Below are 18,467 nucleotides of genomic sequence, written 5' to 3'. Positions count from 1 at the left end.
TCAAGTGATGGGTCAACTTTTAGTATTCCAAAGTTTAGTTTTTATTTTCCATTAAATTCTTAAAAATACTTTGTGATGTTAAAATTTTTAAATTATCACTTTTAAAATGTGTTCAAACAGAAGATGCTCCTTTTTTCACAGAAGTAAATCAGGTAATTTAATCAGTTTGGGGTTCTAGTACACCCTGACAACCTATGAAAGCTAACTTGTGGTCCAAAGTGTATAAAATATTCATAAAGAAGAATTTCTGTGTAGTAAAGGGAAGACATGGGGATTTACTCATTCTGTTGTGTGACAAATCTTCTATGCTTGGCTTATCTACACATACTCAGCAGTACTGACATATTAGAGTATGCCATACTTACAGATATTTTAATGCCATTGAATGGAATTTAAGAAAGGCCCAGGGCAGATACTTGGGTGGCTCACTGGTTGAGCATCTGCCTTTGGCTCAGGTCATGGTCCTGGAGATCCAGGAACTAGTCCCACATCGGGCTCCCCACAGGAATCCTGCTTCTCCCTCTGCCTGTGCCTTTGCCTCTGTCTCTGTGTCTCTCATGAATAATAAGTAAATAAAATCTTTAAAAAAAGGGGGGGGCAATCAAGTAGCATTTATTCATATATCCCTGTTACATTATATTGACTGTGTTCTGATATAGACCCTGTGTTAGGTGCCACATTAAAAGATTTTACTAAGCTCACATTTTAGTGGAAAATGAGGAGAAAGGGAAATGCATAGTTATAATTTGATGAATGCTCTGATACAAGTTTATGTAATGGTCCATGCAAATATAGTTAAAGTAGACATAAATTATAGGGGTAGTACAGTTTAATGGTCACTTCAGAATAGAAATGTTAAAAAAGAAATGTCTGGTTCTTTTTTTTCTTTTAAGATTTTATTTATTTATTAAAGAGAGAGAGAAAGCGAGTGCACAAGCAGGGGGAGTGGCAGGCAGAGGGAAAGTGGCAGGCCTAATGTGGGACTCCATCCCAGGACCCTGGGGTCATGACCTGAGCTGAAGGCAGTCGCTTACGTGACTGAGCCACCTAGGCACCCCAAAACAAAGATCTTTCTTGATCCATATTCCCTCCAGCTGCAGCCCCATTCCTCTGTTCCCTTATTCAGCAAAACTTCTTTTAAAAAATCTGTAGGGATCCCTGGGTGGCGCAGCAGTTTGGCGCCCGCCTTTGGCCCAGGGCGCGATCCTGGAGACCCGGGATCGAATCCCACGTCGGGCTCCCGGTGCATGGAGCCTGCTTCTCCCTCTGCCTGTGTCTCTGTCTCTCTCTCACTGTGTGCCTATCATAAATAAATAAAAAAATTAAAAAAAATTATTAAAAAATCTGTAGATATTGGTGCATCTGGGTGGTTCAGTCAGTCAAGCATCTACCTTTGGCTCAGGTCATTATTCCAGGGTCCTGGGATCAAGCTCCACATGAGCTCCCTGCTCAGCCAGGAGCCTGTTTCTCCCTCTCCGTCTGCCCCTTCCCCTGCTCATTCTCTCTCTCAAATAATTTTTTTTTAAATCTATAGATATTACTTCCAATTTCTACCCTTTTTTTTTTTTTTAAGATTTTATTTATTTATTCATGAGAGACCGAGAGAGGCAGAGACACAGGCAGAGGGAGAAGCAGGCGCCATTCAGGGAGCCTGATGTGGGACTTGATCCCAGGTCTCCAGGATCACGCCCTGGGCCAAAGGCAGGTGCTAAACCGCTGAGCCACCCAGGGATCCCCCTATCTTATTCTCTCTGGAGTCCTCCTTTATTACTTTTTTTTTTTTTTTGCCCAACTGTTCCTCTAAAGTCACAAGCAACTTCATATTGCTGAATCCAATAGTTAGTTCCCACTTCTCATCTTATCTCATTCAATTAATCATCCCCTCTCCCTGTCTTCTCTTTCTTCACTTATTTTCTAGGATATTGTTCTTTATTTCCTTCTATCTTACTAGCTGGCATTCTCATTCCGTTGGCTGATTTCTCCTCTTCTCCCTGTCTTATCCTAGAGTACCCCAAGAATACTCTTATCCTAGAGTACCCTCGGATCTTTGCCTTCAGTGATCTCATCTATTCTCACTGCTTTGTATCATTTGTGTACTGATAACTCCCCATTTTCTGGACCTCTCCCTTAAACTTTAGGCTTACCTGTGAGCTCCCAGCAGCTGTTCTGCCAAAAGCCTTATTACCTGAGGTTCATTTCCTGACCCTTAGGTTCTAACTTAAGTGCAGACTTCTCCCAGTAAATACATGTGCATGTGTGAATGCATTATCCCTCATGTCTGCATTACTTTTTTCCATTGCATTTACCACGTCACATACAATATATTTTGAACAGTCCACGCCACACAGAATGTGTTCAATAAACACTTGGAAGGAGAGAGGAAGGAAGAGTGAACTATCAGGTAGATTTTGGTGACTGGCTAAATATGCAGGTTGAGAGAGCTGTCAGAATCAGGAATGACTGGATTTTCAGGTTTTCAGTAGTCACAAACTTGGAGGTTCTGGAAATTCAGATTAGTCAAACAGAAAGAATGCATAGATTGGAAGTCAGGGAGACAGAGAAGGGAACGATTTTAAATGTTTGTTTTCTCTATAAGAATGTGATAAGAAGATGAGAGCCCAGGCCTAAGCAAGTAACTAGATCAGAAAAAAAAAAAAAAAAAAAGTCTTGTTTTTTTTTTCTCCCAGTATTTTCCAATCATTGCAAGTGAGATTGTCAGCACTTCTGTCATTTATTTATGTATTGCCTATTAGGTTCCAGGATCTGCTCTAGATACTTTATGTATTTTATAACTAATTCTTACCTGTAAGGTAGGTTTATTCCTATTTTACAGATACAGAAGTAGAGGCTCAGAGCCCAAGTTCAGTACAGCTACCAGGACCTCGGGCCGAGGCTGCCCAATTTCAAAGTCCTTATAAGCCAGTTTGCCCTTTAATTTATGAAAATTTAAATCAGGGAAGAGTGTTTTAAAAAATCATTTTTGAAATGTATCATTTGAAATTCTCCAGATTGGTTTGAATAAAAATGGAAGAGCCACAAATGAAAAAATTGTGTAATAGTTGCACATTAAAGTGATTTCTGATGGATATCCATTGTTTCTTATGTGCTTTTTTATTACATAAATAACTTATTTCTTTGACACATTCACCATAAATATGTTTTTAAGAGACTAAAAACTGTAGGCTCAAGCAAATCTTTTATTAGCTATTTGTGGACATTTTAGGTTTAATTTTGCTGTATAAACCATAGTTGAGACTTACATGTAGTTTCTTACAGCTCTCCGCAATAAAGTAAATCATTACCATGTATAACCTTATCCTCATAAAATTTAATTCTTACTTAATTAGGAAGTAATAAAAGTTTAGCTTTCTAGTTAACTTGCTAGTTAATTTCTAATTAATTGAAATTGTCATCCTTATATAATGACAAAATTTCATAGCAAACTTACAATTGAACTGTTACTTCCTGGCAAATACAAAATTAGAATCTCAGAAGCTAAAACAACTCAAGTTAGAATGGAAGTTGGCAGATCTTTGCTTGTACGCTAGGGTGGCACACCAGAACATAATGTCTGACATACCACCTCTGGCATTATCACCTTACAGTCACCAATATTCTCTCTAGAGCAGTCTCAGATGTCTTGTCTTCTCTAGGGCAACAGAGATCCAAGGAGTATATATTTAAGCCCGGATCTTCTCCTAACATTAGTATGTTCCCACCAGCCTGCTGAGGGAAAGTTAATACAAACATCTCTTTAGAAATTGTTTTCTGGGACGCCTGGGTGGCTCAGTGGTCGAGTGTCTGCCTTTGGCTCAGGACGTGATCCTGGTCCCAGGATTGAATCCCGTGTTGGCCTCCCTGCGAGGAGCCTGCTTCTCTCTGCCTGTGTTTCTGCCTCTCTCATGAATAAATAAATAAAATCTTAAAAAAAAAAAAAAAAGAAAGAAATTGTTTTCCCTCCAAGCAGTCCTGGGAAGATGTTTCTAACTATATTTCCCTTTTGTATTATTTTACTTTAATTACATTAGTTTATTATTAGTTGTATTTGTTTATTATATTAGCTATATTAGTTATATTAATTGTATTAGTTTATTATTGATGCTATAACAAATTACCACAAACTTACTGGCTTAAAACAACTCTATTTTCTTACAGTTCTGAAGATCAGAAGTCTGAAATGAGTTTTAGTGAGCTAAAATCAAGGTGTTGACAGGGATGTGTTCCTTTTGGAGGCTCTGAAGGAGAATACATTCCCTTGCCCTCTTCAAGCTTTTGGAGTACACCTGTACTCCTTGGCTTGTGGTCCCGTTCTCTGTCTTCAAAGCTAGCAGATAGCATCTTCAAATTTTTCTGATTCTGACCCTGCTGCCTCTCTCTTTCATTTATAAGGATCCTTGTGGTTATTTTGGATCTAACAAAATAATCTAAGATAATCCCTTCCTTGGACGCCTGAGTGGCTCAGTTGGTTGAGCGTCTGACTGTTGATTATGGCTCAGGTCATGATCGCAGCATTCTGGGACTGAGCCCCACATTAGGCTCCAATCTCAGCATAGAGCCTGCCTGAGATTCTCTCTCTTCCTTTCCCTCTGCCCCTATGCCAGCCTGCTCAATCTCTCTCTTTCTCTCTCTCTCAAAAATAAATAGAAATCTTTTCAAAAAATCTTAAGGGGCACCTGGGTGGCTCCATCAGGTAAGTGTCTGCCTTCAGCTCAAGGTCATGATCTCTGGGTCCTGGAATCAAGCCCAGTGTGAAGCTCACCTGCTCAGCAGGTAATCTGTTTCTCTGTCTCCCTCTGCCCCTCCTCTCCAACCCCACGCGTGCTCTCCCTCTCTCTCAAGTAAAATCTTAAAAAATAAATAAATAAAACTTAAATAAAATAATCCCTTCCTCTAAATAATTTAATTGCATCTGCACAACTTCTTTTGCCATGTAAGATAATTGCATCTGCACAACTTCTTTTGCCATGTAAGATAGCATGTCCACAGGTTCCAGGGATTAAGATGTGGGGATCTCTTGGGGGAGACATTATTTTACCCACCATGGTGGTACAAGAAGGTTTGACAAGAGAAGAGATTAACATTATTTACTGATTTGAAAAAATCTTAGGAGATTTAGAATTTTTTAGAACCTAATGATTTTACTAAATTATTGCCAAATAATCATCACAATTATAAGTCTAAAACTAAAAATGATATAATCATTTCATAATATATACAAATATCGAATCATTATGTTGTATACCTGAAACTAATAATGTTACTATAAGTCAATTATACCTCAACAAAAAAATATATGGTTATGTCAATACATGCCCAAACCATATTTGAGACTGTATTTAATAACTATTTTATGAAATTTTTGTAAAAAGCACAACATAGAATTTACTATCTTAACCATTTCTAACTACAGTTTAGTAGTATTAAGTATACTAACACCATTATGCACTCTAACATCCTTTTTTTTTGCACTCTTTATTGTAAAAGAATGGAAGTATTTTTTTCCTGACATATAAATAATATTTATGTGAAACCAACATTTGCCATCTTAACATAAATTAATGTTACTTAATGTTGAAATACTAGAGATAATCCCACTAAAACAAAGAAAGAACATGAATCATTTTGGAATTTCTACCCAATGAATAAGATAAAAAAAATAGATTAGAGTTATAGATATCAGAAAGAATATAAAATTCTTATCAAGTATAGATACATAAAAACTCAAAGGAATTAACTGAAAGCTATTAGGATAAAATAATTCAGTTAAATGTGTGTTTACAAAATAAAATATTAAAGTTATTTACTCTTTTAAATATGAGAAGTAATCATTTAGAATATACAGTGGAAAATAAAGAGTCAGACAACATAAGAGGCTGAGCTCACTCACACTATTAACAAAGAAATGCTGGATATGAGATAACAAAGAATGTGACTATGTAGCTAAATATTCATCACAGTTTTCAATGCATGTATCCTTTGACTGGACAAATCTGTTTCTATGTATTTGTCCTACAGAAATATTCATATATATGTGAAAATAACACAATAAAAGGCAAATTATTTTGGCATTGTCAGAAATAGCATAAAATTGAAAATTACTTAAATGTTCATTTATAAATTATGGTATATACTTATAAGAAATACAATGAAGCAGCTCCATGTAAAGCAGCAATATATTCATACATACTAATATGAAAGAATATCTGAGATTTCATGGTCCGTTAAAAAAAAATCAGATACTGAACATTGTATATGGTGTTCTACCTTTTGAGCTGAAACAGTTGTTTCAAAGGTCCCCAATAACTAAATCCAGTGACCAATGGTCAGTCCCCCTTTTAATTGATCTCTTAATAGCATTTGACCCAGTTGTGTCCTTTCTTCACTTGGTGTTTAAGACACTACATCTTTTTGGTTCTTGTCTTATTTTACTGGTTACCAGAGGCAGACCTAGCATTTTGGGAACTTAAGTTCATACAATTTGGGAAACCTTTTAAAGATAGGGAATATAATATTACAAATAAATCATAATTAGGTACACACATGCATAATTATTTAGAACAAGAGGAAAATAAGAGGTTCAGGTCCCTTTTTTCTGAGATCTTATTAGGCAGTTTACTGGAAATGCATACATCGAAGTGTTTTCTGATCACAGCCTGACTTGCCCTCCTTACTTAGAGCACACTATACTTCCTAGCAATTCCCAGCACTCAAAGGGACCCATGCTAATGAGGTCAATCTCCAAGACTGGTTCCTTCCCTTCTCCTTCATTAATGTGTCCCAGGTCTTGGTTCCCGATCTTTTCTCTAGTTATACCCATTCACTTGCTGATTTCACCAAGCTCAACCGTCTTGTGACTTTCATTATCATCTATATGTTGATAACTTCTAAATTTATATCTTCAGCCCAGACTTCTCTCCCATACTCCAGTCTGGTATCTCCAACGGCCTTTTCAATACCTCATTCAGGTATTTTGCAGATATCTCAAATTTAGTATGTTGAAAACTGAAGCCCTGATCTCACTCTCAAAATTGTTCCACTTAACTTTCCCTATCTCAGTTAGTGGTAACCCCATCTTTCCACTTAATTCAAATCAGGCATCCTTCCATTTGGAATTCTCCTTGATTCCTATGTTTCTGACATTATATTTAGAATTTGATCACTTTCCCCACTTCCACTATGTTGCAAGACGAGTTTCCAGGGAAGCAGACTCAGATTGAGGTTAGCATGCCAAAAATTTATTAGGGAGTGCTCTTGGGATCAGTGCCTGTAGATGGACAGTGAATGAAGCAGGATTGAGCAGAGGAAGAAGTCTAGATGCAATACAATATAAATGGAAGCCTCGGTAATGCTGTAGAGACTTCTCAAGTCCTTTCAAGTCTTTAATTAGATGTTATCTTCTGAATGATGCATGCCCTGACGACTCTCTTAAATGGCATCCATATTTTTCCATTTCCCCCTTATTGTGTTTCCATAGCACTTTTTATTTGACAGAATAAAATTAAAGTAATAGTGGTAGTAGTAGTAGTAATTGCAGCCAACATTTTAATAAGATTCACCATGTGCTAGGCACTGTCCTACACACATTTTAAGATTTATTTATTTATTTTAGAAAGACAGGAAACAAAAGCAAGGAGGGAGAGAGAGAGAGAGAGGAATTCTCAAGCAGACTCCTACAATACAGGCTTGATCTTTTGACCCTGAGATCATGACTAGAGCCAAAATCAAGAGTCGGATGCTCAACCAACTGTGCTACCCAGGCACTTTGATACACTTTATGTATATTAATTAATCCCCACAATAGCCTCTGATGTAGGTATTATTATGATATGCATATTACATATGACGAAACTGAAACACCAAGAATTCTAATAACTTGCCCAGTGTCACCCAGCTAAGACACTGGTGGAGCTAGAATTTGAACTCTGTATAGTTTGTTTTCTTTTTTCTTTATTTGAGACAGAGAGAGAGTGAGTGGGGGGGAGTGGAGAGGGGTCAAGTGAATGGGAGAAGCAGACTTCATGCTGAGCAAGGAGCCTGACACAAGGCTTGATCCCAGGACCCCAGGATCATGACCTGAGCTGAAGGCAGACACTTAACAGACTGAGCAACCCAGGCACCCCTAGCAGTGCAGTTTCAAAATAAATTCCACATGGGCTATTGATTTTACCACAAAATGAATTTATCAGAAATTCTAGATAAATGGCAAGATTTCATTCTTTTTTATGACTGAGTAATATTCCATTGTATTTATATACCATACCTTCTTTTTCCGTTCATCATTCTTAACCATCTGCAGCAACATGAGTGAACCTAGATGGTATTATACTAAGTGAAATAAGTCAGACAGAGGAAAACAAATACCGTATGATTTCATTTATATGTGGAATCTAAGAAAACAAAACAAATAAACCAACAAAAAACAGAAAGAGATGTATAAATGCAGAGAACAAACTGATGGCTGCCAGACAGTAGAGAGGTGGGAGGATGGGCAAATAGGTGAATAAGAGGCACAAGCTTTCAGTTATAAAATTAATCAGTCCTAGGAATGAAAAGTGCAGCATAAGGAATATAGTCAATAATATTATAATAACTTTGTATGGTGATAGGAGGCAACTACACTTACCAAGCTGAACATTGTATAATGTATAGAATTGTGAAATCACTGTTATACACCTGAAACTAATATAACATTTTATGTCAACTATATATCAAAAAAGAGAGAGAGAGAGAAGAAGAAGAAAAGCCTCGAGAGGGGACAAGGAGAAAATGTGAATTCAGAAGCAGAGATTAGAGTTGCACAGTTTCAAGCCAAGAACACCTGGAGACACCAGAAACTGGGCAGAAAAGGCAAGGGAGGATTTTCTACCAGAACCTTTGGAGGGAATATGGCCCTGCCAATACCTTGATTTTGGACTTCTGGTCTCTAGGGCTGTGAGAGAATAAATTTTTGTTGTTCTCTAGCCACTAAAAAAATGCTAGACAAAATTTCCTGTTTTGGAAATTTTGGAGGCACTAGATTATACTGGAATTACCTACAAATCTGAGATCTCAGTGGCTTAAAATAACACAGGTTTATTTCTTGCTCATGGTCATGTCCATTTGATAGGATTGGACCTAGCTCTGTGTCATTTTTACTCCAGAACTTAGTATCCACTATCTGGAACCAAGGGTTGCTGTGCAGAGACAAAGAGGGAAACATGGTTATTGCTCTAGTTCTTGAAACTTATATATAGAAATATTCAAGTGTCATGTATTTCATTGACTTAAATTGCAAATCACAGGGCCACATCGAACCCCAAAGTGGTCAGAAAAGTCAGGCTGACATATATCTGCAAAGGGGAAGAACTAGAAATATTTGATGAAAATACTAAAAACTTTTGTAATCCAGGTGTGTATATATGAGACTATTTTAAATGTGGGGAGGAGCTTTCTAAGCATGAAAGTGTTGGTAGATTTCAGCATGTAAAATTAAGAACATCTCTATGTCAAAAACAACAAACTGTTTGAGGAAAGTCATTCCTAACATATTATTACACCAAAGGTTAGAATTCTTTATATACAGAAAATTTAAATCAATAATTTTATTTTTTTAATCAATAATTTTATAAACATCCATTTTAAAAATGGACTAAGGTGATGAGCTGGAAAATAATAAAAGAAATGCAATGGAAAAGTGTTCATTAGTAATTAAAGCAAAATGCTATTTTTACTTCTAAAATGCTAATAACCAGTTTCAATGAGAATAAGGGAAAAGGTACACTATCTTACCACTGTGTTTATTACAAATAAAAACAAACTCTACCTAGAGGACAGTTTGACAATATACATCAAAAGTTTTATTTTTTTATTTTTATTTATTTATTTATTTTTGCATTTCTTCTGATATATTTATTAAGAAGCATACTTTTTCGGTTATTCTCAATAGTTAGACTATATCTACTAGAAATAAATCTTCAAACAGCTGGAAGTAGTAAATGGTTAGTGATGTTTTAGGTATAAATTGAATACTTCCCCAAATTACTAACTATTTCTGGATATGCTGGATAAAACCCACAGATAAAAATTTAACATGACTTCAATCAAATAAAGGCATATATTTTAATAAGGTATTATATACTTTTGTAAAATTTACAATCTATTCCTATTATAATAAATTCTATGACTGTATTTTATAAAACGGATATTTTCTACATCTTTATCTCAAAGGTAAAATCATTACTCACCAAATCAATTCATTTTTAGCAGTAAGTATTCTTACCTTTCACTATATATGTAGGAAGTTTGATCATTATGTCTGACAAAATTAATGGATTTTTTATATATATTTCTTTTTTTTTTTTACATCAAAAGTTTTAGACTTAAAATGCCCATTGCTTTGACCAGACAGCTAGTCCAGTTTTAGGAATTTAAATAAAATTATATACAAATATTTAGCTATAGGGAAGTTTATTACTTTGCTTATAGTTGGGAAAAAGGGGAAATAATTAAATGTTCAATGGTAAAAGATAGGTTAAATAAACTATTGTTTATCCATATAGTGGCACATATTCTGTAACATTAGAAAATGTGGGCAGGAAATGTTTATTTTATATTATTGAGAGAAAGTAGATTATGAAACAGCATGCATAATTCTGTTGTTTGCAAAATGTGTGTATAAATGCAATCTGAAAAGATATACATCAGAATACAAACACAGGTCGGTTTATGGGCATTTTGTCTTTTTTAATGATCTGTTCTTCTAATTTTTGCCTTACCCATGAATTGCTTGTATAGTCTTTTAAAACATAAAAATAAATCCGTGGCAGTGGTTGGTACACATTTCACCATTGGGCCTCACTGATGCTCAGTCTCCTTATTAATTCTTTTTCTAAAGCGGGGCTCCCTTCTTCTGTTTGGCACCCACAGTTTTTCCGTTGGATCCTGCTGCTTGTCCAACCCTGACCTCGTGCCCCTAGTCTGTTAACTGGGCTTCTGGCTTTTCCTGTCATTCCCAGGTCTTTTCTCAGTAACATCTTTTTGAATCCCAGGTCTTTCAATACCAGGACCCGGATTTCCTGTCACTAATCACCTTGGGATCAACCTCCTGCCCCCAAGTTCCAAGCTGGTGTCAACAACTCGGTTCCTCCTAAGGACATCCTTGATCCGGACTTTCTGCCCTTCCTATTTTCATCTGCAGGCAGACACCACACTCCACCTGCTGGGCAGGACAACCAGCTGCTAACCTGTATTGGGCTGCCACTTGTTCTGCAGCTGCCATCGCTTCTAGATACCATGACTTGCCTTTCCTCCCACCCTGACATACCCAACTGCCTGCTGCTGCATTCCAGCAAAGACTCTAGATCCAGTTTCCTGCACTTCCCAAACTACTCAGTGCTGCTGGTAGTTAGTTAGCTAGGGGCCCCCCCTCTACATTTGTCATCGGGTTAAATGTCCCCCAGCTGTTTCTCTTTTCCAGATAGAAAACACAATAAAAGAATCAAAATCAGCTGGTAGTAACTTACTTCATCTGCTGTTGTTCGAGGTGTACGTGAGAAATCTGTGGGTGAACTTGGGCCATCATACCCGGCCTAACACTTAGCGTCGGTGTACCGATAGAGGGCACTCCTCCCATTTCCAGGCACTCTGCTGACTAGGAAAGATTCTCCCTCCGTGCCTTCCAAGTGGGAAATAGCAGTGAATTACCTGTTCTAAAACAATGCTTGATTGTTTGTTTCTTCCACTGTTGCACCCAGGTGTTACTTTGTTTTTCCCGGGATACATCCGTGTTGGGTCATTTTGCATACAACAGTGCTTCACCACCGAAGTCCTACATAAGAGGTAAAATTTTAGTTAACAGCAAGGAAGTATTCCTTGAGACCTACAAAATCATACCAAGACTGTTATATTTTATAGCATTTATTGGTGTTGTTAAATTTTTTATTGTAAACTACTTAATAAGATTTCTCTCAGATTACTGTAGCCATACTTTCCCTCCTAGTCACATCCCGGCCAAGCGGCTCCTCACAATCACAGGCAAGGGGTTCCCAGGAGCAGCACTGAGAGTTACCTCCTCTATCTTTCCTGTTTACTCTCTCCTCCGTTGCTGTTTTTATCATATCTGTTGACTTTTATTTTCCCTCCTACCTACAGGCTTATCACACGAATTTGCTTTTTCTACCTTCTCTATTCCTTCCCTCAAAATGGTCTACCACACTTAAAATTTGATGTAATTTATATGCTCTTAGCTCTCTAATTTCTATTTCAGTGCTTTCTTCTCTTCTTTATCACTAGCTGCCCACAAGATATTGCTATTTCAATATCCTGCTATCACCTGACAACAGATCTAATTTCAGCTGGAAGCCTTTCCCAATTTCTCCTTTTCATTAAGTGGTGAATGCCCAGCACTGAAAGCGTATAACCCGTTCTGCTGTTCCCATAAAGAAAGAAACTTTCCCCCGTACCTCCCAAGTCTGTGTGCCTGATTGCTACAACCCCTGCCCTACGAGAGGCCTACATTACCTGGCACTAGGGTCAGGCTTACCCCAACTTGGGGGCCCTCTCAACCCCATTGCTCCTAAACTGAGCTTACAGAAACCTTTGGTTAGCTTATTAAACATCATTTGCTAAAAAGCTGATTGTAGAATTTAATTATTTGCAGGGCTCATCTCTGTACTCAGCCAAGATTTTAGGGTCCTGTCAGCCAATCTTGTCTTAAACTAGCTAACTTTGATTCCCTGATTATTCCAATTACCCCATATTTATTAGCCTACACATACTCCCTACATGTGGAAGGGTTCTCAGTCCTCCACCCCAAAATCATAGGTCCCTGAAGAACTAGGCTATATCTTACTGCATCAGAAAAACTGATTTTTCCTTCCTATGTAGGGAAAACCTAGTTCTTTCCTACTGTGTTTCTCTACTGTGTGTACCGTGTATAATCATAAAACACTCTACTTCTGGCACCAAATATGTATGAATTTTCCCTAAAACAAGAAGCAAGTCTCAGACACCAGATGGATTTCCTATAATTTAGCTCAATTCTGACCCTGTCTACCCAGAGACAGCATCAGATCCCATAGACAAAGGGCTCCATCCCACAAGATTGCCACCCCCCACACACACACACATATACACTCTTCTGACGACAATCAGAAATCCAGTTTATCACCTGTGCTTCTGATCAGCCAGCTATAGATGAGGGGTTCCAAAACTTGTTCTACGGATTCAATTAATTTGCTAGAATATCTCACAGAACTCAGGGAAACATGGACATTTATTAGCTTATGAAAGGACATGATAAAGGATACAAATGAACAGCCAGATGAAGACATACATAGGGCGAGGTCTGGGAGAGTCCTGAGCTTCTGCCCCATGGAGTTGTGGTGTGTTACCCTCTCCATGTTGATTTGTTGGCCTACCTAGAAGCTCTCTGAACGCCTCATTACTGGGATTTTACAGAGGCTTCGTGTAGGCAGGGTCAGTTACTAACCTCATTTCCAGCACCTGTCCCCCTCTCTAGAAAATGGCATATAGGACTGAAAATTCCAAGATTCTAGTCATAACTTGGTCTTTCCAGTGACTAGTCACCATCCAGAAGTCCACCATAGTCACACCAATAGAACAACAGATGTTCCCAGTCTCTTATCACTTGGGAATTTACAGGGGTTTTTCACCTAGCCCCGAATTTAGTACCCAGCTGCTACTCTGTATCATCCATCTCTCCCCCCAGTCTCATTTACTTCTCATTATTCCATTCTTTCCTTACAAGCTCAGTCCTTGTGGTCTCCACCCTAACCTAAATTGCTCATGCTCCTTATTCTTTGTCTCCTCTCTGCCACCACTCAACAAAAACAACAAAAAATATTTCCAAGTACAAGAATGCATGAGACTTTTCAATAGACTCAAAGGTATTAGAAAAAAAATTATCAAGATAAAAGCTACCTAAAGATACTCAATGGAAGACAAGGAAAAAAAAATTCAGAACTTTATGAGTTGAGGGGAAGCTATATTTTAAAACTACTTTAAACATTTGATTATGGTGAAGTTTTTGGACTACATGAACTGTTTCAGGATTCAGAAAATACTACCACTATATGGTTTAAGGCATTTAATTTTTAACTTTTTAGCACATTCCAAAGGAATGTAAACTAATGAGGCATTACAAAGCTTAGACCTTACTCAAATGAATAGATTAGAATTATTATTAGTTAGCAAAACAAGTCTATGCTTCTAAATAGATGCCTCTCCTTAAATGCTTAAGGAAGTTGAAAGCATTTGTTCTTTTAATTATTTTGTATCAACTGTTCATAGTTTAAGTTTGTATTATTAACTTTGAGGAAAGGATTTGCTAATATCAAAAGATTAGCTGGTAGATTTTCAAATTAAATCCATATCCTGAAAGGAAGTGAAAGGAGATTGTACTGTAGTAGTTTTTTTAAATCCCATTATGAGTACACCCACAAAATTAGTTAATTTTTAAAGATTTGTTTTAATCATATTGAAACCTTCTGTGGTTTTTCTTACAGGAAAACTAGGACTAGAAGAATATGCAGTCTTTTATCCACCAAATGGTAAGAGTAATACGATTGCTTCCTCTAGTGGGAAATAGGAACATTACAACCTTTATAACAAATGTGACCTTGTCTCTGTTGAGACGGATAATAAATTATTATCTAAAGTAAACCTTCTCTAGAATACCTATTTTAAGTGAACTTTTCCTTGTTTGTGGTACCCTCTCTGGCTCTCCTGAAAACCAGGAGTGATGTCTGATAACGCTGAGCAGACTCGGGTCCAGGGTGCTTCGTTCTCCTCTGAAGGACACCGACAGGGTCCATCCACTGTCCTCCTTGTGACTTCACAGCAGCAGTGCTCCAATCAGTGTAGTGCATTGCCAGCTGTTACACTTTGTTATTCTCATAACTTGGCAAGTGTGGTCTTTATGAAATGAAATATTTTGAAGAAATATATCACCAAGATAATCTATTTGGACTACAGAAAGTGATCAAATGTATAATGACCACGTTAGATAATAAGTGTGCCTTTGAAATGCTTGGACAGTTTTTAAGATCTGCTTTCTGGAAAAGCAATATAGGACATTCCTCACTGTGATATTATTAAGTTGTTTCCTGAAGAAGTCCTCTCACCCCAGCAGAATTAAGAACACGGGCTTTGTAATGCAGCAGAGCTGGGTTCAGATGCCAGTTCCCGCCAGCTGACCCCATGACCTTGGGTGAGTTACATGACTTTGCTGAGCTGCACATGCATCCTCTGGCACAGGGATTAAATGAGACACAATCAGTTCAGCAGCACAGTGACTGATACAGCGAGTGCTCAAAAAATGCAGTGGCTGCTGGGTGTATTTTTCTTCTTTATCAGCCTCTCCATGTGAAAGTCATACTTGGCTCTCATGGACTGTTCTCTCCGTGCACCTGTTGGTGTGACCCTCCCGGGTCCTTCCAGGGGCCATCCTCTGCCCCTCTTGAAGCATCAGTGTTCTCTCATGTCCCACCCACCCTTGTTCTGCTCTCTTCTTTTCACACATTTTCCTTGGGCTTCCTCACCTGCTTTCTTGGTTCTATTTGTTGATTACTCTAAAATTTACGTCTTCACTTCTGACCTCTGTAATAATGAACTCATTCATTTATCTTCCTATACCCACTATCCGAGAAAGAAAACAAAACCAAGATGAAATTAAGAACAAAACAAAGACTGTCCTGTTTCTCTCCCAGTTCATTGTACTCTTATCGAAACCAGTCATTCAAGGCCTAAAGCTGGGCAGTTATCCTTGACTCCTCAAAGTCGCATGTCCCCCTCATCAGGTCACCAGGGCCATCCAATTTTATCTTTAAAATGCATCTGGGACCTCTCCTTCCTCTCTTCCTCACCGCAACTGCTGCCTTGTTCTCAGCCGGGCTTTACCATCTCCAGCTTATTAATTGCAACAGACACTCTTTTTTCAATCTTTTCTAGCTTTGCTTTGCTTCACAGTGCTGATTTTTACATCTAAAAGGAAAACCTAAAAATTGCCATTTTTCTCCTTAAAGTTTTCTGAATGGCTTCCCATCTCTTCACAAGTAATGTCCAGGCCTCTGGCCCAGCATTTGAGGCCCTCTTTTGGCTCAGGCTTCTACTCAGTCTGACTCCTAGCCTTTTCCTGTCTCACTTTTCTTCTATCATAGCAATATCAAGTGATTAGCTACCCATATGCAGACGCACACGCACCCCTAGTGCTCTGAGAGCACCGTTTTGCTTCCTGCCTCATTACCTCTCCGTTCTCATGCATGGAACAACTCAGTCAGCCTTTCTTCACCTGCTCTCCGGGCTCACCTCAGACATGAACCTTTGCAGGAAGCTTTCCCGCATCCGCAGGTTTGGTTAAGGGCCCTTTCTTTAGTCCCATAGTATCCAGTGTGAAAATCTTTGGTATTTCTTATTATATTATCTTGGCATTATTTGTTTATGTTTAATCTTCCCCTCTAGATTGCAAGCTTCTTGAGGTTTAAGGCCATATCATTCATTTTTGTTCCCCCAGCATCTAGCCATCATAGGAGTTTAATGAGTATTTATTTGAACTAAATTAGAGGATTTTTAATTTTAACATTTATTTGTTATATCTCTGCCTCCTTGGAAACATAATTTTTAGATAATCTTTTGTGCTTAACCAAGAATTAGGAAAGCAGAAGAAAAATACCTCTGAAGAGCCAAAAGAGGTATCCAGGAGTCAAGTTCCTCCTCTCTCCATTCCTAAGAGAGCTTTTTCAACTTAGTTTAGAACACATTAGCTGGAGCGCCTGGGTGGCATAGCCAAGCGTCCAGCTCTTGGCTTCAGCTCAGGTCATGATCTCAAGGTCATGAGATCAAGCCCCACATTGGGCTCTGAGCTTAGCGAGGAGTCTGCTGGGATTTCTCTCCCCCTCCATCTCCCTCTGCCCCTCCACTTGCTTGCTCACACCCTCTCTCTCAAATAAATAAATAAATAAATAAATAAATCTTTTTTAAAAATAAGGAAAGGAAAATATTAGCTTTTACTTAACAAGCTTTATTTAATCGGTTTTTATAGCTCCTACAAAAGTGGAAGCATGGAAAGGGACAAAAGAGATCGGAAAAATGACTAACAACAGTGGAAATGAGAATTAGAAGCTTCACAAAGGAAAACTATAAACCAGCATGTAAGAGCAATCCAGAAAGTCAGCCTGGGACCATTTTATGTAAAGGCCAATAACCTTATGACTATTTAGAAGGTCTCACTGGGTTGTAACCTACCATCATAATTTAAGATTTTTATTAGGAACTCAAGGCATCAAGGAAAAATATTGCTGTCATAATAGTAACAGTAGCCACAGCAGCAGCAGCTAACGTTTTCCAAGCAGTACTGTGTACCAGGCAGCGTGCTGTAAGCACATTGCGTGTGTTCATTCATTTAGTCCCTACAAGACAGGTACCTACTGAGGCAGGTACTAATATTATTCCTATCTATAGATAAAGAAGCTGAGGCATGGCATGTCACCTTGCCCAGCTGGTGAGCGGCAAAGCCAGGCTTTGAGGCGAAAGCTCTTTGACTTCAGTATTCTTGATCACCATGCCCTATGGTCTCAGAAGACGTTACTGTGTACACTAGAGTGTCTTTTAGAAGAAAAGGAAGGGGCTAATATATTGAAAAAGAAGATGTGTATAAAGGATTCTAGAAAGATTTTCATTCAGAATAAGAACAGTTTAATGTGAAATGTGGTAAACCTATAGCTGTTCATAACCTTAATTCTTCAGGATAATTTCTTCTTTCAGGTTATTTTAGAACGTTACCAGAATCAGAGAGAACTCTCTTCTCTGGGCAGTGCAGCAGAATAAGAAGAGACAAAAGCTAGTCAGAGTGTTGTCCCTTTATACTTTACTCACAGCAATACAAAGCAATATTATATATTACTTACTCAACTTCTGCCAAAGATAGGATTACTTTAAAATCTTAGGGACACCTCCACCACCACCAGCACCACCAGAACTGGCCTGACTTCCTTGGTCTCAGGGGCCTATACAGAGAGGCTGGCCTGCAGCTCACTGATACACTCTCCATCCCTGACCAGGCAGGTGCCTACCTGGGGCACCTCCTTCCCTGTATCGCCTTCCCTAGGGTTGAAATGACAGGCCACTGTGGCACTGAACATTACCTTCTCACCTTGGTTGAGGCCTTGCTAGTGGATAGGCTTTCCCTAGTGGATTCACTAAACAACTGGTAGGCAGAATTTCTGAGCTGAGGAGACTCTTCACAGAAATTATATAAGCTTTTCTTGTTTTTATTTTTTGTTCATTTTATATAACTTGTCCTCATTTATTCATTTAATACTTTAGCCCTGCTCTGGCTCCCTCTTCTATTCTAGGTGGGTGATCTGCAGTAATAACCCAAAGTACCTGCGGTCGAGTTTATATCCAAGTGGGGGAGACAAACAGTAAGCAAGTAAATAAATAGCTAATGAAATAATTTCAGAGAGTGAAGA

General features: G+C 38.2%; 1 protein-coding gene across 3 annotated transcripts in view; it reads left to right on the top strand.

Annotated features, from left to right (window-relative positions):
- Window positions 1–18,467, top strand: part of TBC1D19 (TBC1 domain family member 19) — a 144,161-nt gene that overhangs the window by 103,037 nt on the left and 22,657 nt on the right. For all 3 annotated transcript variants that reach the window (XM_072737937.1, XM_072737940.1, XM_072737939.1), the window contains 2 exons: window positions 11,733–11,817; window positions 14,505–14,549. In XM_072737937.1, the coding sequence (XP_072594038.1) occupies window positions 11,733–11,817; window positions 14,505–14,549 (130 nt within the window). The remainder of the gene's footprint in view (window positions 1–11,732; window positions 11,818–14,504; window positions 14,550–18,467) is intronic.

This window comes from Vulpes vulpes, chromosome 14, assembly GCF_048418805.1.
Source record: "Vulpes vulpes isolate BD-2025 chromosome 14, VulVul3, whole genome shotgun sequence".
NCBI lineage: Eukaryota > Metazoa > Chordata > Mammalia > Carnivora > Canidae > Vulpes > Vulpes vulpes.
The sequence above is the reverse complement of the archived record's forward strand: the minus strand, read 5'-3'. Positions and strand labels throughout refer to the sequence as shown.